Source organism: Crinia signifera, chromosome 5 (genome assembly GCF_055691185.1).
Source record: "Crinia signifera chromosome 5, ASM5569118v1, whole genome shotgun sequence".
NCBI lineage: Eukaryota > Metazoa > Chordata > Amphibia > Anura > Myobatrachidae > Crinia > Crinia signifera.
In genome coordinates this window covers 203,096,080-203,123,481 of record NC_139221.1, presented here as the reverse complement: position 1 = coordinate 203,123,481, position 27,402 = coordinate 203,096,080, and the positions used below count along the sequence as shown (strand labels likewise).

Here is a 27,402-nt window from a genome sequence, read left to right as displayed (position 1 = left end):
CCTCAGGATCGTTAAATTCACCCTCCTCCAGATCTGGCATATCATAATCTGTGTCATCCAACAGACGGACCTGAGGGAAAATCCTATTAGCAGGAGCCAGTGTGGTGGGAGGGGTTGCTGGGGTCTCTGCATGTAATGCTCTAGAAAGACCTTCAACAGCAGAAGTTAATTCTGCCTGTTGATCCCTGGCTGCATATCTGTCCTGCCTAACTGCAGATAACTCAGTTGCCAGCTGAGAGATCACTGTGGACAATTGAGAAGCCCATACAGGAGGCGGTACAGGAGCAGCAGCACATGGGGGACAAAAAATGGCGCCCTCAGCGTGTGGGGTGAACTTGGAGCCGCACTTCTTGCAGGCTAACTTTTTAGGAGCCCCACCAGGCATCATACACTCCTCAATCATACAAGAGAGAGTAGAGAGTTAAGCACCGGACAGGAGAGGAGGTATATAAGGCAGAGACTCGCGCACTGTATATAAATATAACTTGCGCCGGCTAGAAGGGACTTTTTGGACGCAGTCCAAGCCGCCCTGACCTATGTCCCGCTGTGACTCACCGCACTTTCAGCCGCCTGGAGTGAAGCCGGGCTCATGCTGTCGCTTTCAATGGCCGCCGCCTCACGTACTCCTCACTATGAAGGTGGAGGAAGCGGAAGTACCCAGCATGCCGCGCGACTCAGCTCCGCTCTTCCTTACTGGCGCTGACTTTAAAAAGTGCCTTGCCGCATAATGCCAACTGAATCCCCTGCTAACAGGGGACCAGTTTTATACTTGGATCCGATACGAAATGCCGGCGGTCGGGATCCCGGCGTTCAGAATCCCGACACTGGAATCCCGACCGCCGAAATCCCGACATGGGGGGACGTGGAGCGCCCCCCCTTGCGGGCTCGCTGCGCTCGCCACGCAGCGGGCCCGGTGCCTCGCTACGCTCGGCACACTATTTTATTCTCCCTCTATGGGTGTCGTGGACACCCACGGAGGGAGAAAGTTTCGGGATTTCGGCGGTCGGGATTCCAGTGTCGGGATTCCGACCGCCGGGATCCCGACCGCCGGCAAACTGACTGCATCCCTTATACTTACCCCTGCCATAGCTGATAGGTCCCCGAGGTGCGCTGCGTGCAGCGGCGACGGGACCTCAGAAGCTGTGGTTCCTGCAGCCGGGTACCGGAGGCAAGCTGTATGCAGCTGCGACAGGACCCACCAACAGCGCCCTCGTCACAGGCAGATAGGGACAGGGAGCTATCTGCCTGTCCTCCTGCTGATTGCAGAAGTCTCTAAAAATAAAAAAAGCCCTGGAGTGAGCAAGAATGCACCCTGCTCCCGTAAGGCACATGCTAAGACTGGCTAGGAGAGGAAGTAGAAGGGGAGGAGTTAGTCACTGTTAATTATTCTAAAATGCCCAAGCTCCCTGTGGTCGCCTTCTATTCCCCACTGTAACTCTCCAGTGTCGCCTAGTGGAGGAAAGAGAAAACACCTTTAGGGCCGAATATTCCCCATCCATGCTGTACAATGATGGGTTGAACAAAATAGCATAAATGATATTTGTGAGAATGTATAGCCTTGGTAAATACATGATACAGTTCTATATTATGATTTCTGCATGTTGTAGCATTGAAAACATTTTATTTACACAACCAGTGCAGAGTTTCAGTACTTTATTTATCAAAATTGATCTTCCTGTTCTTAATATTTCAACCGGGCAATGGACAGAATGTTCAAAAGAAAAGAAAATATAGTTACATTATACAAACATTTAGGTAACTAACATAATCCATAAACTGGCAAATGTGGATGACGCTTCGTTCTAGTAATAGTCTTCAATAATCAAATTAAATACTTGGTACATATTAAAATAAAAATGCATTAAAATACAAATGTTTCAACAAAATTTAGCACTCCAAGTAAGTAAAAAAATGGACATATTAAAATGTGTAAAAGTATTAAGGGTTACCAGTTGACCAATCCATATACAAGCCAAAGACACCACGACAATACCAGGTCCTATCATGTGTATGTATCATGTGTATGTATGCTGATTTGTGCAGAACACTTATCAAATTGTTGGACTGGTCAGTCAATTTATTGATCAGATGTGTAGTCAGCATATGTGTATTCTACTGTATCTACATTCTTTGGACCAGTAATTAAGCAGACTTAAGTACAAAAAATGTTGTTAGATCGTGGTGTGTATCACCCGAATTAGGCCCTTATTCTGATCAGTGCGGCTGGATCCGATTATGCGGCCAGGACCGTGCGTGCGAAACCCCGCCTTCCATACGGATCGCCAACTCCGTCCGTACGCGGTAAGAAGCTGGCCGAACGGACCGCACGTGTATTTTTCACGGAATATGCCTCCTCCATCTAAGGGAACCTCCCCCATCATTCGATGGTCGCAGAGCATCGAATGCAGGACCGAGTGCTCCACCAGCTCCCGCAACCTCAGACCACACGGACATTTTTCCGTGCAAAAGCAGGGATCTGGGCGGGCAGCTGACATCTGGCGATGTCATAAGTCCGCCCCCTACACGTGCGTCACGGCCGCATTACCATACGTACGCCCAGCGTTTGCATGGGAACGCCCATGAAACGCGGGGCGTATGCATATGGTAATGAGCCCAAATAGCCCTTCACGCCCCTCTCCACCCCCTGTTCGGAGTGTTCACATATCATGCGGGATTTGGCCGTACGCCCCGCTCACACATGCGCAGAGACGCCTCTGCACATGCGCAGACACAAAACATTGGCGGGCCGAACGCACGCGGATATATCCGCACCGACCAGAATAAGGGCCTTAATATCACACAATAATGCACTTCTATCATCATAGCATTGCGCTCTAAATATATACAAAACAACCAACATGGTCCTAATCAATGCCCAAGAATATTTTACAACTGTACCATCAAATATATATAAAAATTAGAGATGTGCAGGCTCTGATTTACTCTGATTTCAAAGCAGGATCTTATTGGCTCTCAACTGTCAACAACTGTCATGTGATTTGGGATAGCCAATAGGATCCTGCTTTGAAATCAAAGTAAATCAGAACCTGCACATCTCTAATAAAAACATATGTTTTATGCTCACTTGCAGTGAGTTAGTTCAATTGTACTTGCAAGGCACCAACTTTTTAAAAAATAATATAAAATCAGTGACAAATAAGAAAACAGGGACATGAACTGCAGGATTTCATCATGTACTGCAATGACTGCAGCTTTGCTTATACTACTACTCTGCAATAGATGCAATGGCAGCTGAAGGTCTGAAATCACATAGCATTGGTTCTTGGTATTAAAGTCACAGTGATAGAATAGCTAGCTAAAGTCTTCAATGCAAGATCTCGCTCTATTATAATGTGTAAACATTGTCAGAAACTGACACATCTGCCGGCCCTGATTCAAAGATCGTAAAGAGCCGAATTCGCAATGGGGTTAAATGTTTTGGTTTCCCGCTCGCCAAGCAGCAAATTTACATTGCTAAGCAAGTCAACATGAATCAAGCCCCTTTGTGAAAGGTATCAGCAGCATTTTAATATAGTCTAACATGTATTTTATTTATTTCTTGTATTTATTCACCCTTTGAGTGCCAACATCTCTCTGAGTGATGTCCAAAATTTCCACAAAAAATGCCAGCGTCGCTCACATTTGTTATATAAATTCAAATAAAAAAAACATTGTGTAAAATAAAATTATATTTCCTATTTAAGCTCATTATGATTAATAAAAATGTTTTCTTGCAAATTTTCACACCTATTTTGACAAATTCTCTTGGCACTCAAAGGGGTTAACTCGATATGGCGGCCCTATAAATGTTGCATGTGTTTCCCTGTAAATTGGTTGTAGTTGAAGTACATTTTTATTGTTTTTTTACCACTTTCAACGTCCTACATTGTTACATCCACACGTAACGCTGCGAATTTCGCAGCGTTGCATGTGGACCACAATGTGGCTCATGTTCCACTTCATACTTATCATTGAAAAGAATAATACAAGAAGCAATACTAAAAGACCATTGAAAAACTGTTGGGGATACCGACAGTCATTAGCCAGACGTCGGGATCCTGACTGGCCTGACCCAGACAGCATGGTGAGCGCAATTAAGCCCCTTGCGGGCCTGCTGCGCTCGCCATGCTAATGGGCACGGTGGCTACGCGAGCCGCCTATTCTATTCTCCCTCTATGGGGGTCGTGGACCCCCACGAGGGAAAATAGCCGACGGCCATCGGGAACCCGGCTATCGGTGTTTTGACAGTCGGCATCCCGACGTTGAGTAAATGCCTGTCGGGATCCTGACTGTCGGGACCCCGTCCGGCACCCCTTGAAAAAGTTGTAGGTTCAGTCTGTCATCTGAAGCCAGTTACCAGCAGTGCAGTTTCCTGATCAGTGAGTGCAGCGTCAGCTTATATGAGAAGCAGGATGTGTACCAGTGAGCGTAAAACAGATGTGATGCTTGTGTGGATAACACTGAAGAAACCAAGAAATAATATTTCATGACTTAATACTGATTGTCAGCAGCTGTCACTGGGAAATAAACATTTTTCATGAAACATTTGTGAAGGCTGGTCATACTAATCCTCCCATATGTGCCTAGTGTTTGTAGAAAGGTAAATCACATGGCTAGTTAAGTGAACAAATATTAATAATTAAAGTACTGTTTGAGATTTCCTGAGAAGGGCCACATGTATAGTAATATAGGGGTAGATGTATAAAGCAGTGATAAAGGAGAAGAGAGCCAGAGGAGAAGTGGCCCATGGCAACCAATCAGCTGCTCTGTATAATTTTATATTATCCAACTTATAGATGTTACTTCAGTGTTGATTGGTTGCCATGGAACACTTCCCCTCTGGCTCACTTCTCCTCCCTTATCACTGCTTTATATATCTACCCCAAAATAACTGTGGATGATATCAAGAAAGCTCAATCAAGGCTTTGTATATTTAGGCAGCAAAAAAGAGACTTGTTATCTATCATACTGAATTATTTTCAGAAGTACTTGTTTTAAAACTAGAATTTTGGGGGGTAGATGTATGAAGCATTGATAGGGGCAGAGAAGTGATAAAGTGCCTTGTACTGTATCTCTGGCCAATTAGCTCCTGACTGTTAAGTTACAGGCTGTGTTTAAAAAGGGAAAGGCAGGAGCTGATTGGCCGGTGATTTTATCACTTCTACTCCCTTATCACTGTTTCATACATCTACCCCGAGATCCAACTGGTATTTTCAGTTTCTCTGGAATGTTCATTTTTGCAGCCATATTGTCACATTAATAAAAGCACACACGGTTTTATTTTCCCCACAAACATATCATCCACGCTTTCACAGTGCATGCAGACGCAAGCTCCATCAAACTGCTACAGTTCATCATGTCTCTCTTTATCCTCTTGGTCTTTTAATTTAAACTCTGCTTCTGTGATCTTCCCATCTTCATTTCGATCCTGATTTTTGAACATGTTTTCAATAATCTTGGCAGCATCAAAACCAGGGGCTAGTTTTCCTTTCCCGGCTTCAACCTGGGCATGAATGTAGTCTGAAAACTGGAAGAACAAAGTTTCAGTTATAAAACGTCCATTATTTGGGTTCATGTTCTCGGCAGAATCAGATGGATTAGGTTGTAAATCCATTATGTCAGTATGTGCTATGCTCTCTCTTGCTCCCTGTACCAGGGACAAAGTGATTCATTAGAGTTTGCATGAAATGGCCGATAATTATGTAACAGAGCAATTATCGTCAGACTGCAATAGCAATGCTCAAAGGTGCCACTGCGAACGTGCTCGCAATGAGGATTTTATGGAAAAGTGATTGACAGGAAGTGAGGTTTGGAGGCATTATCAGGGAGTGCTTGGAAAACTGCAGGCATGTCTTGGCCGCTTTCGGGTCGTATATAGGCTGGTGGCTGCAAGCTAATACGCGTAAAAACATGGTGTCTGAGTCGGGTGTGGTATAGGGTTCCGACAGTCTTTATCCCGACTGGCCGGACCCAGACAGCATGGTGAGCACAACAAAGCCCCTTGCGGGCTCACTGTGCTCGCCACACTGCGGGCATGGTGGTTTGCTACGCTAGCCCCTATTTATGCTGTATTTTATCAACACACCCTGTACGTTACCTTGTCATTTGTTTTTTGTTTGCTATGTACGGCGCTGCAGACACTTTGTGGCGCCTTATAAATAAACGTACTACTACTACTAGCCACCTATTCTATTCTCCCTCTATGGGGGTCGTGGACCTGTGGCCGTCAGGCCCCCCCATGTGTCGGGGTTTTGACTGTCTGGATCCCGACATCGGGTAAATGACTGTCGGGATCACGACTGTCGGGACCCCGTCTGGCACCCATCTGAGTCACTACTGCTGTATCCAGCCTGCGTAGCAATAGACCAAACCTTAGTACCAATGTTCCTTAGTTTTACGTATAAGTCACAAATGTGTACACAATTACAAATGAGTTGTGGTGGCCATCTCTTTTCATTTCAGGGCAACAGCATCACTTACTAACATTAGCAGTTTTGTTGCTAAGACAATCACAATTATGTAAAAACATGAATTAGGCCCTATTCCTGTTCAGAGCATCACAGTGTGGGAACTTAAAAAGGTTAGGTGACCTGTGAAGTCAGATTAGTTAAAATGGCTGCATTCTCAGCTTTCTAATTTGTATAATAATATAATAATGTCTATGGGCCTTATTCAGTACTGATGACATAAGCGATTAGGGTAGCAGTTTCCAGATTATTGTGAAACATGCGCAGGATACATTATGCGAATACCTCTGGAAGAATGACTGCGCTCAGGAAAAAAAGATGCATCGCATGCAGATATCTTGGCCTCAAAATGCACCTACGATTGCTACTGCAACCAACCTGAATTGTGATTATATCAGAGAATACCGATTGCAAATGCAGGAAGGAGGTGGTATGCACATACAGTGCTATGGATTCCATATGCTAACTTGCAGTGAGCTGCTTAGCATATACAATGCAAACTGAATGAGGGCATATGTCCATTAGTACATAGCATTTAATATGTGGTAAAATCCTCAGCCACCTTCAATAGAGTGGGATATACTGTAAGCCATGTTTACACACTGAGCGATTGCCGCAGGAGAACGATATAGTGCATACACACTGACCGATGTCATTCACGAGATCGGTCACTTAAGTCGCACACCCACCCCCCCTCCCCCCAACCTTACCTGCAGTTGCTGATTGACATATTTTCAGATTGAGCTGCATGTACAGGGGGGAGTCGATAACAACCCATGGCCGTGCCCGTCGTTAACAATATTGAATGTAAACACTGGATGATATGCACATGATATTGTTACCAATATCATCCATATCGTTACCAATATATATCGCCAAGTGTCTAACCAGCTTTAGTCATTCTTTTACACTTATAAAGCCTGTCTATTCCAGAGATGTATAAAGTTATACCTAACATAACGGAAATTAACTAAATAATGCTATCATTCAAGTTGCAGCTTGCTTAATTTATTCTGGAAAGGAAACATAGTGAAGGAAAATGGACAAGAATTTGTTTGAAGTTATAGGTAACAGAAATATTCTACAGCCAGGGACCTGATCAGTTAAATAAAGATAAGATTCAGGGATACCAGATGTATTTTACATGTGTTTATCCTAAAACCAGAAGCACATTTTGACCTTTTACTGCACGTAACTGATTAAAGTGGTCTATGGGAAAATTACTTTTAAAGGGAAAATACACCCTGACTAGTTGTGCTATAGTGACTGTAGCTTCCGCTGATACATTCCTTAGGGCAAGACAATCATACTTCACAAAGTGTACAAACACTGCACTTTATCATTACTATTATTGTTGATTTGTAAGATCCCAGAGTGCTCCCTAGCGCAAGAGACCAGGGATCTTACTATCACAGCTGGGACAAGAGGAGCATGTGTGGACTAGAGTGAAACATTGAAAGGAAGTGATATGCAACATGCACAGAACCACGCACATCGGACACCTACCTCATTTAGAAATATCTCCCCATTTGTGTCTTTATCAATCTCTTCAAAGAGGTTCGGTGAGACTTCTCCATTCCATATAAACATGTAACCATCAGGCAGACCTGGAACCAGCTCCAGCAGCTCAATGTCAAACACCAATACTGCACTGCCTGGAACTTCCCCTTCTGCCGTGTGGGAGACAGAAAACACTCCTTAATATCTGTAATGACACCTCCACTGTCTAACCTAACTGACCTCTCCTGCGGCTCTTAATACTGTAAACTGCAAGCCAATCTACTACCATGGACATTTAAAAAAAAAAAAGGAACTGGAATTCTTGGCTAATACCAGTTAGAGTTCCTGTCAGAATTTAAAAAAGGTGTACCTTATAAATGGGCATACCTGAAAGCACTGTTTCTCTATGGAGCCACTCCTGCCCAATAGGGATTACCCTAAGCAGATACCCCTCAATGTTTCCAATTTTCAGTAATACGGAATAACCGGCACTTTCCTTGTGTAGGCAATGTGCAAATGTCTAGAACCATTTCGGTAAGCATGGCACATTTGGCTTCCCCCACGGTTTGGGAGAGTCCATAGGACAAAATATCTGCCAACGGGATGCTGCCCTATAATAACTCCTGAGTACGGAATTCCTTCATCACCTACTCACCTACTCCAGCCTCTCCATAACCCAGATGTGGAGGAATAACAACTGTGCGTTTCTCTCCGACACACATGTCTTGTAGTCCTATGTCCATTCCTAGTACCACCTGTCCAGATCCAAGGACTATGTTGTATGTTTTCCCATATTGGTGCCTGTGGAAAAAAAATATAGCATTAGTGATCTATATATACCAGCAAGTGTGCCCGGTTGTGTACTCAACTGTAACCTACTCATCTACCATAAGGGGAAATTACTTTTACTGTCACAGATGTATTATCAGTTAGAATTGACCCAGCTGATATCAATACAAAGATACTCCACTTTTACCCTGTACATATAACTTTTTGTCCCACTGTTGGACAAGAAAAATGGGCATTGTAAAGTTGTGTGTAAAAAAATGGCATTTTACATAATTACTCTAGGTCGGACTGTAGACACCTGCCAGCTCCAACTGCTTGCTGCTACCATAGACACGAGAGTTACAGTCCATTCACACTGTATGAACTAATCTGCAATTTTACTTATAGCAAAGGTTAAATATTTTGTAGTATGCCCGCTCGAAGCAAATGCTTAGAAAGCTAGATTTAGTTTCAATTGCGTTTCGGTGACACCCGGACACTAGACATATCTACAGATGATAATACTATTTTTCATAGTTCTAGACTGTATTGCTGTATCAATATTAAATTAACAAAATCTTTAAAAAAAGTAAAATAAAGTAAAATGGTTTGTGGACATGTCCATATAATATTTGTATATAATATAAAGTGTTCTTACGTTGAATCTAGTGCAGTGCCATCCATGAGCGTTGCATTATAGTGATACTTCAGATAGTCCCCCTTCTTGCTTAATACAGTGCAGTTACTTGGCTTAAACTGTGCCGTAATGCTGACAGCGTCATCTGGGTTGTGGAAATCAATGATGTGGATATCAAACACCAACACTGCAGAGCCTGGAATCTTTCCTTTGACAACAAGAGTAACAATATTGTAAGTGACCAATAAATTGAAGTTGATGCATTTAGTAAAAGTCATTTCATTTATCTTTACTGTACTAAAGCAAACTGAGGCCATACCGTCTAATACCATTGAAACAGAAACAAGCTACACACAGAGCATGAAGTGTTACATGCTAACTCCATAAGTCAGATGTTTTATTTTACATACAATAATTACATGTGCAAACACTTTATACAGTCTTTAACTGGTTTCTGTGTTTAATATGTCCATGTGCTATTCTCTATAAATTATATATGAATCATTCAATGCGGGAGGGGGGGGGGGCGAGCTGAGACAGCGAGCAGGGCTGCCGCCCTGTCAGTATTCAACTGACCCCCCCCCCCCTGCATACGCCAATTCCCCCTTGCTCTGTTATAGACCAGGCATTCCCAACCATGGTCCTCAAGGCACACCAACAGTGCAGGTTTTCTGGATATCCAGGCTTGAGCACAGGTGACTTAATTAGAATCTAAGGGATTCTGATTAAACCATCTGTGCTGAAGCCTGGATATCACTAAAACCTGCACTGTTAGTGTGAATTGAGGACCGTGGTTGGGAATGCCTGATATAGACAAAACTTTCCTACCTGCAGAGTCTACTTTTTCTTGTAATGCCGATCCCACATCGCGCATCACAAGCTGTATGCACACTGTGCAATTTGTGTTAACTTTTATTCCAATTTAGACTAGATAGTCATCAAACTGAACCGTGTACCGTGTGTATGCACTGTTTGAGCCATAGAAGCAGTACTTATAGCTGCAGGCTTTAGCACCAGATGGATCAAAAATGTCTGTATTCTGGGCAGGGGCGAATTTAGGGGTCAGGCCGCCCCTAGGCACAACATTTGGTACTTGTGTAGTTTGGCGGCGCCCATCGCATCGCATACCATAAGGCATACGATGGTATGCGATGCGACGCAATATCGCGCGATATTGTACAATGCCATACAATTTTAAAATTGTATGACATTGTATATGGCACACAATGCCCTACAATGCGATGCGATTAATCATTGTATAAGCACCCTAATGGGTGCTTACAATGTGAAATGCACCCCCACGCCACCCCCCCACTATAAACGTGAACCCGAAGCATGGCGAGCGCAGCGGTACGCGTCCTCCGACCTTTTCATACCCCCACTATCCACGTTGGCGTGGAGTTGAGAATAGAAAGTGTGATGAGCGCAGCGAGCCACCGAGCCCGAAGCGTGGCGAGCGTAGCGAGCCCCGCGAGGGGACGCGGATACCTCTGAAGGCCGCGAGGGGACTCCGATACCTGTGAATATCCGCCGACGTGGATAGTTGGGGTATGAAAAGGTCGGAGGACGCGTAAATCGCATGGGGAATTCAAGGAAAACCAAATGTGATTTGAGACTCAGACAAGTAGTGTATGGGGGCATTTACATTTTAATTCAGCTAAAGATGTATGGTTACTTAACCCTTTGAGTACCAACATCTCTGTGAGAGATGTTCAATATATCTGCTAAAACTGCTCTCATTTATTATATAAATTTTAATATAAAAAGATTACAGGGATTATTCTGGTTGATTTCCCACCCGGCGAATGTCCGCCCCCCCCCCCCCCCTCACAGCGCGGGTTCGTCCGCACAGGCTGCGAATGGATGTTTAGCATTTGCATAATGTGGGGAACACCCACGTCTTTCAATGGTCGCCGATGTGGAAGGTACACGCATATAAAAGTGACTTTCAAGTCACTTCCATAAGCGTGTACGCTGGGACGGATATGGGCGGGCAGCTGACATCCGGTGATGTCAGCTGCCTGCCCCCCCACCCCTGCGTCACGGCCTCATTACCGTAAGAACACCCATGAAACACTGGGCATTCCCATATAGTAATGGGGCTACCTGGCGCCCCTCGCCCCCACCAAAAGTTTGCAGTGGGTGTACGCACCCTACATCTGCACATGCGCAGAAATGCGACTGCGCAGGCGCACAACATTGGCCCTCCGTGCGAATGCACAGAGGACCAAGGGAACATGAATAAGGCCCTATATTTCCTAAATAAGGTACACATTACAGGTCGTTATGATGAATACAAATGTTTGCTTGGCAATTTTTACACCTAAATTCACAAATTGACTTGGCACTTAAAGGGTTAAGCTTAATTAAATAATGGAGATACATGTCTCGTTACAGACTGTACCATGTTATTGCCAGCTTTTCTCCCAGGTAAATGACACTAAACACATGTGCTAAAAAGTTCTTTGTCATACTGATGCCAGATCTAGACTGTGTTGCTGCCAGTACAGCAGCATAAAGAGGATGAACAGCAATGAGGATGAACAGTTGAAATTGTTGTAAAATGCGATCAGATAAGGCAGTTTGTCATAGGATATGGACATATATCACCTACCTGTCCCCTCTTCACCATAGGCAAGATGTGGTGGGATTTTCACCTGCCGCCGTTCTCCCATACACACTCCCAGCAATCCTTCATCCATACCAGCAATCACATAACCCTTTCCGATGTATGTGTCATAGGTGTGGTGTCGAGAGTAACTAAAACCAGAGAGATATTTTATTAGCTTTGAAGAAATGTTTAATGATATAACTTAACAGAAAAATATAAACCATCATAGGCACTGTGTCTAGCAAATAGTGATATTATCAGTATAATATGGTAGATGTGTCAAGCCTTGGAGAAAGGTAAAGGGGAGGAGCTGCCCAAGGCAACCAATGAGCTTCTAACTACCATTTAAAATACTGTGCTAGATAAATGACAGAAGCTGATTGGCTGCTTTGGCCAACTTCTCCACATTATCTCTCTCCAAAGCTTCATACTTCTCCCCAAACGTCTTTTGTGGCTCAAAAGTTTTTACTTACGTCAAAAGAGTTATTTTCTTGCAAGAGAGATAATTATTCAAAGCAATACAATAAAAGTTTAAAATGTCAACACCTAAACAATGCTTTCGGGCTTTATGTAATTACCGGTGAGATGCAGCCATGGTGCAATCTCAAGGACTTAGCCTGTATTTTTGGAGAAACAATAGTTTAAAAGGTAGAAACAGGTAATAAAGAACACTGGGCCTAATTCAGCTTCAGTTGTAGTTTTGGTAAAACCTGCCGTAGTATGTGCGGTGCCGTCCCGCAATGCAATCGCAAAATTTTGAGATGATATTGCTTCTATGCCATAGCTTTGTTATAAAGTGGAGCGCTTGCATGATACCGGTAGCCCCCTTTCTGCACAGCCTAGCTGCAATGCCAGGTGCGGGGGTGCCAACTACCAAACAGTCCGGACTGTGAATATTTAGAAATCTGCCGGGCTTTCAGAATTAGCCCCACTGCTGGCTTTCCTCTGAAGTGCAAGCACCACTATTAACAAAGCAGAAAATATAAGTGTTTACTAGATAATAATGTAAAATACATTTTGGTGACAACATTTCTGGCATGCATAGAAATTGGGAATATATATTAACCCTGTGCTATCAGAATTGCTTAAGTTCTAGATGATTAACTGTTTTTTTTTCATACAGTGAAACAATAGCAGCAAATGAGTTCAGTTACCTAATTCAACTCTTTCAATAATATAAAGAAAAGAAAATATGTAAACCTTGAGTCAAAGAAGGTGCCATCCAGCAGCGTTCCATTATAATGGTATCGGATGTAGTCACCGGCCTGAGTTTTCCTCTCACAGTTTTCCGGCACATACTGGATTTCAATGGCGATGCCATCTTTTGGGTTGTGCAGATCCAATAAGACTACGTCAAAGATGAGAGATGCCTGGGAGGGAATATCTTTACCTAAGAGAACATAAAGAATAAAATATAGACGTTATTTCAATTTTTTTTTAAAATGACCCACGTCGCTGGTTCCTATCATCTCAAAAATTGCTGTTATAAAGCTGCTATATACCATTCCGTCTAGAGACACTGCATTACCTTCCATAGTGACTAGACCAGCCTCTGAAACAAGTATTTCTACTCCCCTGTGGATACCTGGGAAAAGTACTGTGTACCCTCTTCAGTGGACCTCCCATTTCAAACCAATGCATTCAAACCAATGCAGGTTTTAAAAAAATAGGATTGCCATCATCATAAAGCCACACCAATGCTGCACCATCCATTGCTCCCAGGGGATCGTTCTAAAAGTGAGGTATCATAAGGAACGGACACTAGCCATCAATAGGTCACACAGACCTATTGGTGAATATATCATGCTTAGATGGACTCTCTCTGCACATGTTACATCAGCCCCACCTGCGTGCACATGGTTTTGCCCATTAAAGAAGTTTGCTCCTGCAAACCCACCAGAATATCCCCCTCTATATATACAATGCTCACAATGGCAATGAGACCAATGCAGAGTTTACAACTATCTGCAGAGTATACCTTTATGTTTTCACTCTGTTCATGCTCCGGAGCTTAGTATGTATGATGCAGAGTCAAACTCTGTTTACTCATATCTCCCCTTGTGACTGAAAGAACACAACTGTGCTGCAATGGGGCAAATTTCCGTAGGCAATATTCAGTAAGTTAACGTCAACAGAACTGTGGGCTATGCAGAGTTAACTAAAGGCATCAATATGCCTGGTTTCAGAGGTTTCCTTTGAACCACGATAGTTGGTGGAACTGTGTCATAATGATGATGACTGGTATCACACTAAGCGGGCGGACATGGCTGACCAGCTGCAGAGATATGGACTTAGTTCTGTACACACAAAGTATGAACATTTATGGTTGACTTGCTTTCATCTGCATCAGAAGGTAGGACAGGTTTCCAGCCAGATGTAACATGTTCAAGCTTAAATTACTAAGATTTTGATTATAAACTTTGAACTTCAAAAACAGTAGTCTTCGTGAATCAAATCTAAAAAATCAAATCTAAAAACAATTCTAATCTTTTTTTTATTATTTGAATGTTTAAAAATGTCAGAAGTGTTAATTTTACTGTGAAAAGGAAGAGAAAACCAAACTGGAAAACATTGAGAGTAGGATGTATCAAGCTTTGCTACATCCTGCCACTGATCACAAGCATAGAAGTGTTTAGTGAGACTGTAAGCATGTACAATTACAGCTACAATTGCAAAGGACGGCTTTCCCAATAAGAGGTGTCTTGTGATACTTCTGGGTTTATGACCCAGGAGACAGTGGCGTAACTATAGAGGGTGCAGGGGATGCAATTGCTATGGGGCCCTGCGGCTTGGGGGGCCACGATGCAATCCCCTGCACCCTCTTGAAGGTTCTCTATATTTTCTGTACTGTAGCGCTGCTGGCAGCGTCAAACCACAGCCTCATGCTCCCCTTGCCAGGATCGGCACCTTGGTCCTATCATTAAGCTTCATCAACAGCTCTTTCCTGCTGCCAGCACATGTGACCGGCAGACCTGGCACAGTTGTTGGAGGTGAGCTGCAGAATTGGAGTTGCCAGCAACCTCCCAGACAGACACGCCCTCCCCCCACTGCCGACGCCACTCGCCAGTGCTGATTGGGAGCTGGACCTCTGCCCCGGCTAGAGAATTGACCCGCCTCCCGCCTGCAGAGATGACAGTGCAGCCGCTCACTACAGGCTGCTGCTGCATGATCACTGAGTAGACGCAAGCCTTAGCCACAATGAGTCCCACGGAGCCACATCACAATGGAAGGCAGTGACTGCGGACACACCACTGTCTGACGAACTTCACAACAAGGCACCAAGCAGAAGCCGGACAGTGGGGAGCTGTAATGTGAGTGGGCCAGGTCAGTTCTGCCAATCCCGTCCCCAGCCTAGTGTCCCCTAATCTAACCAACCATCCCCCTTTGCCAGCACAGTGACCCCCACCATCCCAGTGTCTCTCACTCTGCCACTTGCCCCCCTTCCCAACCGGATCACCAACTGCCCACTGCCCCTATTTAACTCCCAACCAGTACAGTGCCCCACATAGTATCCCCCCTTTTCCAGACTAATCATTGCCAGTCCTACCCCCAATTTCACTGCCCCTCTTCCCATTTAGCCCAGTGTCCTCCAAATTTATTACCACCTCCCCCCCATCCAGTACAGGAGCCCCTCTTGCTCAAAGACCCCCCATCTGACTAAACCCACTGCCCCTTATATAGAACCCCCTCCAGTCCAGACCAGTTCCTGCTCATATACTTCATCTATCTACCTTCTAACACCACCACCTGTTACCCGCTCCTCCATCTCAGTGTCCCCTTCCCTCTTCATGCAAAACACTAGAACATAAACTATTCAACATTATTATGTTTTTTATTCCTATATTTAAAGAAACTACATTTAGAAGTTTTGGAATGCTGGCAGTCAGGATTTTGGTATATATACATTCATGCTTTCTACTCTGTCATACCCCTCCCCCTCTGCTATTCTGGCTCTAAAGGTGCGTACACACGGGGGCGATTTAGGGCAAAATCGCGGGAAATATGGTCGCTGAGCGACCATATTGCCCGCAATGGGAGTGTGCACCGGCGATATATTGCCGGGTGCGCGCTCCCGTTTTTGCCCCTGTGGTGATCGCTGGTTGCAGGAACATGCTCCTGCGACCAGCTGATTTCCACTGCCGGGCTCCCCCGGCAGTTTCTTTTACATCAGCGACCATCTCTGGTCGCTGATGTAAAGGAGAAACTGAGCAATATATTACACCCTCCGCCCCCCACACCCCCCCCCCCCCCTCATTGGGGTGGTACACTAGGGGTCCTTTCAAAATTCTGCTATGGGGCTCACAAAAGTCTAGTTACGCACCTGCCAGGAGCCCTTCTGTGCATGTGCGGTTTTCTGACAAAACATGTGCAAATCTTGAGGGACGATGGGAGGAATCAGTTTGGATAACTCCCAGGGGACATTGCGAAGAGAAGCCTGTAGGCTTCTATAAGGCAACACCATCTATAGCAGGTCCCCAAGGCACACTAACAGTGCAGGTTTTAGTGATATCCAGGCATGAGCACAGGTGACTTAATTAGTACCTGAGTGATTCTGATTAAACCATCTGTGCTGAATTCTGGATATCACTAAAACCTGCACTGTTGGTGTCCCTTGAGGACCGTGGTTGGGAATGCCTGATCTATAGTTACCTGTAGAGTCCAAGCTAAAAAGTTTTGCTCTCTGGAAATTTGTTGTTTTCGGGAATGGCGCCAAACCTCTAAAAACTGCATTTTTGGAGGTTTCACCACATTTTTTACTTTGCCGAATCCTGGCCTACATGAAATAGTCAAACACATTTTGAAAACTTAAATATATATTTAATTCACTGGCAATTGATCCATTCACTGTGCTTGTTGCCATTGCACTTGTGAAATCTGGTTAGTGGTTCTTACCATCCCCATCTTCTCCATATGCCAATCGTGGCGGAACTGTGATTATACGTTTTTCCCCCACACACATTCCCAGGAGACCAGTATCCATTCCAGGGATCAACCATCCAATTCCTACATAGGTGTCATAAGTTTTCATACGATTGTGACTAAAAGAAGAAAAATAATGTTACAACCTCAGGTAAGTTTTAAAATAATGTACATTGTTTATATAGTATAATATAGTACAACTTTATCTTAATCTTTGCGAGCATAGTTAATTTACCTATAAATTGAAGCATTTTAAACATACCTGCCTAACACTATTAAAGCAAAACATGATCAAGTCAACACAAATTTAACAAAGTGCAGATATTTCCAGTGATATTGGAAACAGAAATTAGACACCGGATATTATATAGTATAAAGAAGTAGTAGTGTACATATAGAAAACCACATCGTTTTTAACCCTTTGAGTGCCAACATCTCTGTGAGAGATGTTCAAAATATCCACTAAGAATGCCAACGTCGCTCACATTTGTTAAATAAATTCAAATAAAATGTGCTGTTAGAAAAAAAAGCATATATTTCCTATATAAAAGTAAACATTATAGGTTATTATGATGAATAAAAATAAAATAAAAATGTTTGTTGCAATTTTTACACCTACTTTGGCTTTTATTAAGTCATTTTGCACGCAAATGGTCAAAGACAGCTTATGTAACAGTTTGCATGATGCAGGCAAAGAAGCAGTACCAGCAAGTCTGACCATATTTTTTAAAGCAGCAATTATTTCAAAGGATGATTGCTGCTTTAAAAATATGGGCAGGCTATTGCAGTCTACAAAAATCCCTAAATTTCTGTGTGTCATTGCAAATAGCACAGGTGTAATTATATTACAGTTATAGTTGTATGCCACTCCTACATGTAGGCTGCATGTAAAATTAGGGACCTGTGACTGCTTGCACTGCATCCTATTTGCAGAGATTTTAACACCTGATTTCTAACACAATAATATTCAACCTCCAATTCAATCTCATTTATTCCTAGCCATTAGGACACAATATTTATAGTTACTATTTCCTCAAGTGCAATTTCCAGAGAATCTCGAAAACCATATTTTATATATATTATTCCTACTAATAAGGGTGGATTCTGAAATATGAACCACAGAAAATGATGGGCAGCACTGTTTTTTTTCAATTTCATGCTAGGTTATTGTAATGATTTTGCTTTACAATATTTTGTTCTAAGAGGAAACGTATCTAATTAGTTGTATCTCATTGTACACAACTCTTTAAGTCAACTTCAACGCTATGTTACAATTTGCTTTAGCATACAAACTACAAGTTGTGTATATATAATCCGTAAAAGTACAAATTCTTATTTTAACAAAGAGCACTTGTAATAGGTGGAGACTTGTTTGTGCAGCTGGAAGCTTTGGCTCAATTTATATGTTATGTTTAGTGGTCCGTTACGAAGTATATTAAAATAACATGCAACAATAGTTGAATAAAATATCAATATTAAAAAAAAAAGATTTTTGAAATATGTAAACCTGGAATCAAAAAGTGTTCCATCCATTAAGGTTCCGTTGTAGTGGTAGCGAATGAAGTCGGACACTTGTACTGTGCGAGAACAATTATCTGGTTTATAATAAGTCTCCACTTGAACGGTGTCTTCTGGATTCCAGATATCTACCAATAGAACGTCAAAGTGCAGAACTGCATCTGGAGGAATGACACCAGCTGTGCAAAGAAGCAAAATTATAAATTGCCGTATATTTATAACATTAACATCCCAGCAATAGCTAATTTAGTAATGACAAGTATGTTAAAGGAATACTAAATGTAAAATCTGAATTCATTTGCATTTAAGAGCAAGTAAAGCCACTACTTAAATTTTGTGTAAGAATTCATGTGGTCCTTAATATTGCAATATAAGTACAAATTTAAACAACTACTAAACAACTACTAAAACTGTAATATAAATATTCACTTACAGTTTAAGTAAAATAAACTGTTATTCTGTGCCCTTAACCGGTTATAGTGCCCTTAAGAAATAGGTCACAAAGCTAAGACAGAGCAAAGTATGAGTTGACATTATTATACTGCTCATAGTATGCCTGACAATGGACTTTTTTTGTTACTGATATCGGTCGAAGTGTAAGCACGATATTGTGACTCCTGTAGCACCGCCGATATAGTTAATAATATCGGTGGTGCCAGGAATCGCCTAGTACGGACCATAAGTCTTTGCATAGACTGGAAAGCAAATCTATGTTCCTTTATCTCACTGAATTTATTTTATTTATTTACAGTTTCTTATATAGCGCAGCAGATTTCGTTGCGCTTTACAATTGTAAACAGTGATAAAACTAACTGGGTAACAGACAGACAGACTTGGAGGTAAGAGGACCCTGCTGCAACCTTACAATCTATAGGGACATAGAAGGGAAACACAATGACAGGCACCAGTAATAGCATAGCTTGTCGGTCCAGAAGGGAAGCTATATAATACATAAGTGCCTCAGAGGGTTATGCGTATGGAACTTAAATATGATAGGCTTGCCTGAAGAGGTGAGTTTTCAGGGAGCGTTTGAAAGTTTGGAGGCTAGTGGAGAGTCTTATTGTGCGTGGAAGGGCATTCCACAGGGTGGGAGCAGCCCGATGAAAGTCCTGTAATAGTGAATGGAAGCTGGTGATCCGCGCAGAAGAGAAACGCAGATCTTCTGCAGAGCAGAGTGGTCGAAATGGGAGATATTTTGTGATAAGTAAAGAGATATAAGCTGGGGCAGTATGGTTAATAGCTTTATATGCGAGTAGAAGGGTTTTATATTGAATACGGTAAAACGCAGGTAACCAATGGAGGGACTGGCAGAGCGGATCAGCAGATGATGAGGGTCTTGCTAGGAAGATCAGCCTAGCAGCAGCATTTAGAATGGATTGCAGTGGCGAGAGTCTGTTCTTGGGAAGACCAGTTAGGAGACTATAGCAATAATTAATGCAGGAGATAATGAGTGCATGGATAAGAGATTTAGTAGTGTCTTGTGTGAGATAGGGTCGTATTTTGGATATGTTTTTTAAATGCATGTAACATGATTTGGAGACAGATTGAATGTGGGGAACAAAAGACAGTTCAGAGTCAAGGATGACTCCTAGGCAACGAGCTTGTGGGGTAGGGTAGATTGTCGAGTTGTCAACAGTGATGGAGATCTGAGGATGGTAACTGTTCTTAGCTGGTGGGAATATAAGTAATTCAGTTTTGTATTTCTGGCTCCTTGTAAAACGTTATGCAGAAGCCAAACTAGTCACAATCGTCCCCTTCACTCCAGAATGGGAAATATTGGGCATCTTTGATCCCAATACACGTATGACGAAGGAAAGTAAAAGACTGCTATTAGCCTTGAGTGCAGCAGGCAGAAAAACCATTCTGCAAAGCTGGATTGACCCCACCCCACCACAATTCACCCTATTTCTAACTAAACTTCACTTCCTATTTAGGATGGATTGGGTGGATGGAATTGTGGACAGAGGGAAACATGTGGAAAAATTCTTCTTATTATGGGATTCCTACATACCTACTCTCCCTCTCAATACAAGACAAATGATACACGATAGCTTAAAATCAACAACATGGTACCTTACTAGGGTAGCTGCCCAAGATCCCCCTGTCCTCCTGAATTAATGTCTCCATGAATTAGTAAAATAAAATATACTTGTTATTCTTACTATTTGTATGATGATTGGACTTAAAATATTAATGGTTCATGTTTTAATTTGCTATATTTATGCAATTTGTATACAATACACAATATCGTGTATGTCTCAATAAAAAAGTGTATTAAAAAAAAAAGTAATTCAGTTTTGGAAATATTTAGTTTGAGGTGGCGAGAAGACATCCAAGATGAGATGGCAGAGTGGCATTCAGAGACTCGGCCCAAAACCCCTGGTGACAATTTTGGGGTTGATAGATTTGAGTATCATCCGCATATAAATGATACTGACATCCGAAAGAGCTGATGAGTTTGCCAAGAGATGAGGTATAGATTGAGAAAAGCAGAGGACCTTAGACTGAGCCTTGTGGAACTCTGACTGACAGAGGTAGTGAAGAGAAGGTAGAGTCAGGAAAGGGCTGTATCATTAAGACCTAAGGAGTGCAGTGTTTGTATGAGAAGAGTATGATCAACAGTGTCAAACGCAGCAAAAAGATCTAGAACAATAAGTAGTGAGTAATGGCCTTTAGATTTGGCAGTTACCAGATCATTCACCACTTTAGTCAGTGCTGTCTCAGTGGTGTTGGGAACAAAAGCCTGACTGAAGCGGGTCTAATAGAGTGTGATAGTTAAGAAAGTGTGTGAGGCGAGAGTAGACAAGTCTCTCAAGTAGCTTGGAGAGGCATGGAAGCTGAGAGATAGGACGGTAGTTAGAGAGAGAGTTAGGGTCAGAACTGTGTTTTTTCAGAATGGCAGTAATCACTGCATGTTTGAGCAAAGAAGGAAAAGTACCATTAGCAAGAGAGAGATTTAAGAGAGAGATTGGAGATTTTAGTTAAGGTTGGGACAAACACAGGAGATAGAGTCTTAATGACTTGTGCAGGTACAGGATCAAGAGAAGTGGTAGTAGAGTAGGAGGATAAGAAGAGTGTGGAAACTTCCTTTTCATTTGTGGGCTCAAATGAAGAAAAAGTGCCAGAGGGTTCATGTGGGGAAGAAAGTGGGTTAGAGGTTGTGGAGGAGCATACCATTTCATCTCGGATGTTATCAATCTTGTCCTTAAAGTAGGAGGCAAGTTCTTGTGCACTGATGGAAACCGGTGGGGGAGGAGTGGTAGCCAGTGGGGAGGAGAGGGAGTGTGCAGAAGAGACTTAAAGGTGTTAAAAAGTCATTTACGGTTGGTAGCAGGAGAAGAGATGAGATATTGGTAGTATGTTTGTTTGCCAGTGTCCAAAGCATTGCAGTAGGAAACTGAAATTTAGGCGGGTATACAAATAGTTGCACTACTTTTCTGGCCCTCAAAGAATGCTAAGATCACGATTTTAGCCCGATGGTCACTACTGGGCTATCCAATTATAGACCATTTTATCAGCTGAAAAGTTACACCGATCAGACTAATTGGATAGCCCCCAAGGAATCCATTAGCTTTGGTAAATCACTGCTGTTAATTGGAAACTGCCCTTAGTTTCTGCATTGGTCTACAAAGTGAGGTACTGTACACTTTTGTGCCATCTCTGTGTTTCATTATGGCATTGCTCAGCCTAACATGGTAACCTTCAACAGAGTCAGGGCATAATAGGAAGTTTATGTCTATACAAAACACAGAGGTGGGTTACTTACTCACTCCTTCACTCCCATAGGCAAGATTTGGTGGAATCTTCACTAATCGCCTCTCATTTATACACATTCCAACCAGGGCTTTGTCCATTCCTGCAATGATTTGTCCTTTTCCCACAAACACATTGTATGTTGTGCCTCGGTCATAACTGAAAAATAAAGTTCTGGTTGTTCAAGTAAATCTATTTAAAAAAAAATATTACCCATCATTACAAAGACGTTTACACCATAAGCAACAGACAAGGTCTACAAAGTTGCGATTACTCATTCAATTTATAGTGAAAATTATTGATGGAGCTGAATTAAAGAAGACTCTCTGAAAACATCGCTTTCCACCATTGTAGCAACAGCACGTGCAGGAAGAATGCAGCTGCGTTGTAATAGATACATACAGAACTAAAGCTAAACTAATTATGATGTCCACCCTATTTAACTGTTTTCAGAAAAAAAAAAGTTATAAGAGATATAAAAATAAAAACTGTGAAAGCTTAGCTTTAATTCAAGGTATTTACAACTAGGTATGACTTTTGCATGTGCACCTCACACTACTTTCACACAGAAACATTACAATTTGCAGGTTGCATAATTGTACCCTGCTTGGCTCAACCTAAATAATACCCCTATTACACCGCCGCAAAACCCCGGGCCTTCAGCAGGTCAGACCCGGGTCAGCGGCGGGGTAAATGGAACACGCCGTGTCCCTTTACACTGGAATTCTACCCAGGTCCTGACCTGGGTACAACATGGCTAGGACCTGGGCAGAGGGAGGTGTAAATGTGTACGCCGGGTCTTTCGACCCAGCTCCCATTTACATCAATGAGGGACGTGCAACCTGCGGACCGCAGCGTCCGCAGGTTGGGGGGGGGGGGGGCAGACAGCCTGCGCTGCTGTCTGCTATACTCTGCAGACAGCAGCGGCAGCGTACGAGGTTAATGGATTTCTGTGTGTGGCATCCATTTACCTCCCGGATGATGGCTGGGGGGGTGCACGGGGGCTGAGGGCAGCCCAACAGCTTACCTTGGTGCTGGGCTGCCCCCAGCATGGAGATCAGCGGTCCCGGCAGGGATGACCACGGTCCCGACGCTTGGAGATGATGTCATCTCTAAGCGCTGCCTCCGTCTACACTGCGGGTGGTGTAAATCCCGGATCCGACCCGGCTTGGATCCTTCATCTAAATGCTGGGTCGGATCCGGGATTTTTGGTGTAAAAGGGTATAACATGAAAGTGATTATCAATACACCTCTTTGGGAAACCTACTGTAATGTTCCATACACACTGGGCAATTTTGCACAGCGTGTATGTTTACTGATGATGGGGGAAATCGCAGGGCTGAAAAACACTCAGTGCATACAAAGATTCTCTGTGCATACATACTGAGCATTTTTTTTGCAAGTTTTAGCAAATTTTCCCAGGGGTGGATGACTTTTCATAGCAGGACTCTATGGAAAGCCATCCATCCCGGCGCTCATCTGCTGATAATACCAGCAGATGAGCGGCCAGGCCAGCAATGATGCGGGAGCGTGCATCAGCGCTCACCACTCATCGTTGCCATGTACACACTGGGCAGCTTTGGAGCTGAAAAGACAAAACTGAGCTGCTTTGAGCTCAAAGTTGCCCAGTGTGTATGGGCCTTAACTGTATTCCCTGTTTGGAAAATATACATGTATATACAAAATATCCATGCTCACCCTTGTGAATTCAATTTGCACAGGTGCATGATATTTTACAACTGCGCATGCTCATTTCTGTGCATGTGATGTGTACGAGTGGCCATGGCGAACAAAGTGTTTGCAGGGTGCTCGCACACAACACTGCAGGTGGGGGGAGTGGGGAGGCGGGCCGGGGGATGTGGCCATGGGAATGCCCAGCATTTCATGGGCATTCCTATGAAAATGCTGGGTGTTTCCATGGTAATGACCCAGTGTCACGGGTGCCGTCGGCGGCACCTGACATCACCAGGTGTCAGCTGCCTGCCATGTTCCCTTATAGAACACACGCACTAAGACACCTGAGAGTGTATTACCTGCGTGCGAGGGGGGCTGGATTTAAAAGACATGCAGCACTGCAAACTTCGCTGAGCTGCCTGTCAACCAGAATCACCCCCTTAGATGCAGGATTTTTCAATCAGCAAATATACATGTACTGCATCTCCAGGTGCATCATTATGCAATGTAAATTTTGCAATGTGATACTTAGTTTAGCTTCTTAAACTGGGTGGCACACACTGACAGCCTCCATGTTGACTATGTCAACATTCGAGACAAAAAAAAAACATGAAAAATGAATGTCAACATTTTGACTGCCGACCTTGCCATTGTCGACCTAAGGCTTGTGTTGACCTTCCAGTATACTTATTGGATTGTGGGAGAAAACCGGAGCACTCGGAGGAAACCCACGTAAACACAAGGACTATATCCAATCTCCACACAGATAGAGCTTATTATTCAAAAACATTTAAGTGCATTATAACTCATTAGGTGGTCACCAGAGGTTCTCAAACAAGTCCTGACCCTTTTACCTTAAAACAAGTATTTATCCTCATGTTTCACCTGCTCAGGGGTTACAAAGGGGATGGGAGTTCTATTGAAGATGGAGGTGTTGCCCATAGCCACCAATCCGATTCTAATTTTTATTAATTTAGCACTTTCTAGAAGATAATAGATAGAATCTGATTGGTTGCTATGGGCAACATCCTATCTTCAATATAACTCCCATCTTAGTAAATTTACCCCAAAAGGTTGTGTTAAATCGGGTTAAGCTTTTTTAATTGAATAACAAAAAACATGCAGTTGGCCAGGTTACCACTGTTAGCAGTTAATGAAGCTTATTTGGGCCTTAATATTTCAGCAACCATGCAAAAAAAAAAATATCATTCACTGTCCCCCTCCACTGTGCGACTAAGTGGCCATCCCCTGTGCGACTAGGTGGCCATCCACTGTGCGACTAAGTGGCCATCCCCTGTGCGACTAGGTGGCCATCCACTGTGCGACTAAGTGGCCATCCCCTGTGCGACTAGGTGGCCATCCCCTGTGCGACTAGGTGGCCATCTCCTGTGTGACTAGGTGGCCATCCCCTCTGCGACTAGGTGGCCATCCCCTCTGCGACTAGGTGGCCATCCTCTGTGTGACTAGGTGGCCATCCCCTGTGCGACTAGGTGGCCATCCCCTGTGCGACTAGGTGACCATCCCCTGTGCGACTAGGTGGCCATCCCCTGTGCGACTAGGTGGCCATCCCCTGTGCGACTAGGTGGCCATCCCCTGTGCGACTAGGTGGCCATCCCCTGTGCGACTAGGTGGCCATCCCCTGTGCGACTAGGTGGTTATCCACTGTGAGACTAGGTGGCCCTCCCCTGTGCGACTAGGTGGCCATCCCCTGTGCGATTAGGTGGCCATCCCCTGTGCGATTAGGTGGCCATCCCCTGTGCGACCAGGTGGTTATCCCCTGTGCGACTAGGTGGTTATCCACTGTGAAACTAGGTGGCCATCCCCTGTGCGACTAGGTGGCAGTGACAAATACTGTAACCTTAGGCAGTAATCTACAGCATTCCTCTTCCCACATTATTAGGTGAAACCTCTCGATTCAATCTAAATACAGATTAACCAATTACATAAAAGTATAATAATACTAATAGACTGTCTGAAGTGCCTTAAAGCATCTGCATTATGGGCTTAAATAATCACCCCAGCCCTGGGAAAGTACTGTCACAGAGGAATGCTAGACTGGCCGTGCAGTGCACACAGCCATCTCTCCCCCAGCTCTCAGCATCCCTATGTGAGAACACACAGCACATCCCAATGTGAGAGTGCAGCACATGTGAGGACGTGGACATTCTGCAGGAATCATGTTTCAGCTTGCCCCTAATTGGGCCAAAAAGAAAGTTACTTCAACTGTGGCACTTCAGTTCTAAAATAAACTAATGGGTTTTGCTGAATATACTTTTTAGCCTGATTAATAGTATTATAATCCATTGTTTAATAAAAAAAAAAAAAGTAATGGTCATGACAAGTTCACAAAGCTTTACTGTACGAGAGCGAATGCATAACCAAGGGCCAAGAAGCAGTTTCTATGGGCTGTAAAATAAGTTTCGACCAGCACTGAGTTCCACTAAACTGAGATTATTGTGACCGGCCTGGGGGATAGTCTCTGCTACATGCCCTAGAGCTGCACTCGGGTATGGGTAAAAACCGGACCAGGACAAATCCCCCGGACCGCCGGACCAGACATCAAACTCTGCATTTTGGAGCTTGTAGGGGGTTATATTACAGGCCTGACTGTTACCCATGCTGGAGTATACTACATTCCCAGAAAGTAACAGTACTGTAGGTGGCAATACTCATTACGTAAGACAAACTGGAGAGCAGCCTGTGTGTGGCAGTGGCACTGGGCTGGGGACTGGGAGACCAGGGAAAGTGATGAGGACGGAGACGATACAACACAGTGACAGGACAGATAGAGATATTAGTACATCACATTGGCTCCGCCCCGTACCTGGAGTCGAACTTCGTGCCGTCCGGGAAGGAGCCGTGGTAGTGGTAGCGCACGAAGTCTCCGTCCTGCACCCTGCGCCGGCACAGCTCCGGCTCCCAGCTCCGCTCTATGTGCAGCTGCGGCTCTCCGGGCACCGGCGGGGCGTCGTTACAGGTCACAAAGCTGACCAAGAAGGCGGCCTGCAGTGCCAGCACCGGCCAGCTGCTCACCGGCATCCCGCTACGCTTTGCAACCGGGCCCGAGCTCTTCCTTACAGCCATGACTGAGTGCTAGTGCCGTGAGCCAGGAGACTGGAGAGGCACAAGTGGTACTACGAGTACTACTCCGGGGGTCAGCAGGGCGGGGAGAAGAGGAGGAGATGGATGAATGGGGGGATAGGGGGAGGTACCATCGCTGAGCCGGGCAGGGAGCAGGAATGCAGCCGCCAATGTATGATGCGGTGTCAGCAGCTGTAATGTAACCTCTGGGAGAGAGACAGTGCCCGGGGCAGGGAGCTCTCTCCGGCCGGCTCATGGTATGCAAGGTGCTGCTGGTGACAACTTGTTCGGGCAGGGGCAGGAATCACACTGACTGGAGTCTGCTACATATGTATGGAGACAGACCTCTGGGCCAGACGTAACAAGCTTCAAAAGTGATAAAATGGAGAGTGATAAACAGCCAGCCAATCAGCTCCTACCTGCCATGTCACAGACTGTGTTTGAAAAATGTTAGGCAGAAGCTGATTGATTGG

The 27,402-nt window shown here is 44.0% G+C and overlaps 1 protein-coding gene across 1 annotated transcript; it reads right to left on the bottom strand.

The window, feature by feature from the left end:
• Positions 1 to 1,636: 1,636 nt before the first annotated feature.
• On the bottom strand, positions 1,637 to 27,194 carry FKBP9 (FKBP prolyl isomerase 9). Its single transcript, XM_083188448.1, has 10 exons — positions 26,673 to 27,194; positions 22,188 to 22,333; positions 18,411 to 18,600; positions 16,877 to 17,022; positions 13,184 to 13,373; positions 11,987 to 12,132; positions 9,394 to 9,580; positions 8,623 to 8,768; positions 7,974 to 8,137; positions 1,637 to 5,527 (listed from the first exon to the last, which is right to left on the bottom strand). Exons 1-10 carry the CDS (start codon positions 26,930 to 26,932, stop codon positions 5,345 to 5,347), a joined length of 1,758 nt encoding a protein of 585 aa, XP_083044574.1. The 5' UTR covers positions 26,933 to 27,194; the 3' UTR covers positions 1,637 to 5,344.
• Positions 27,195 to 27,402: the final 208 nt, after the last annotated feature.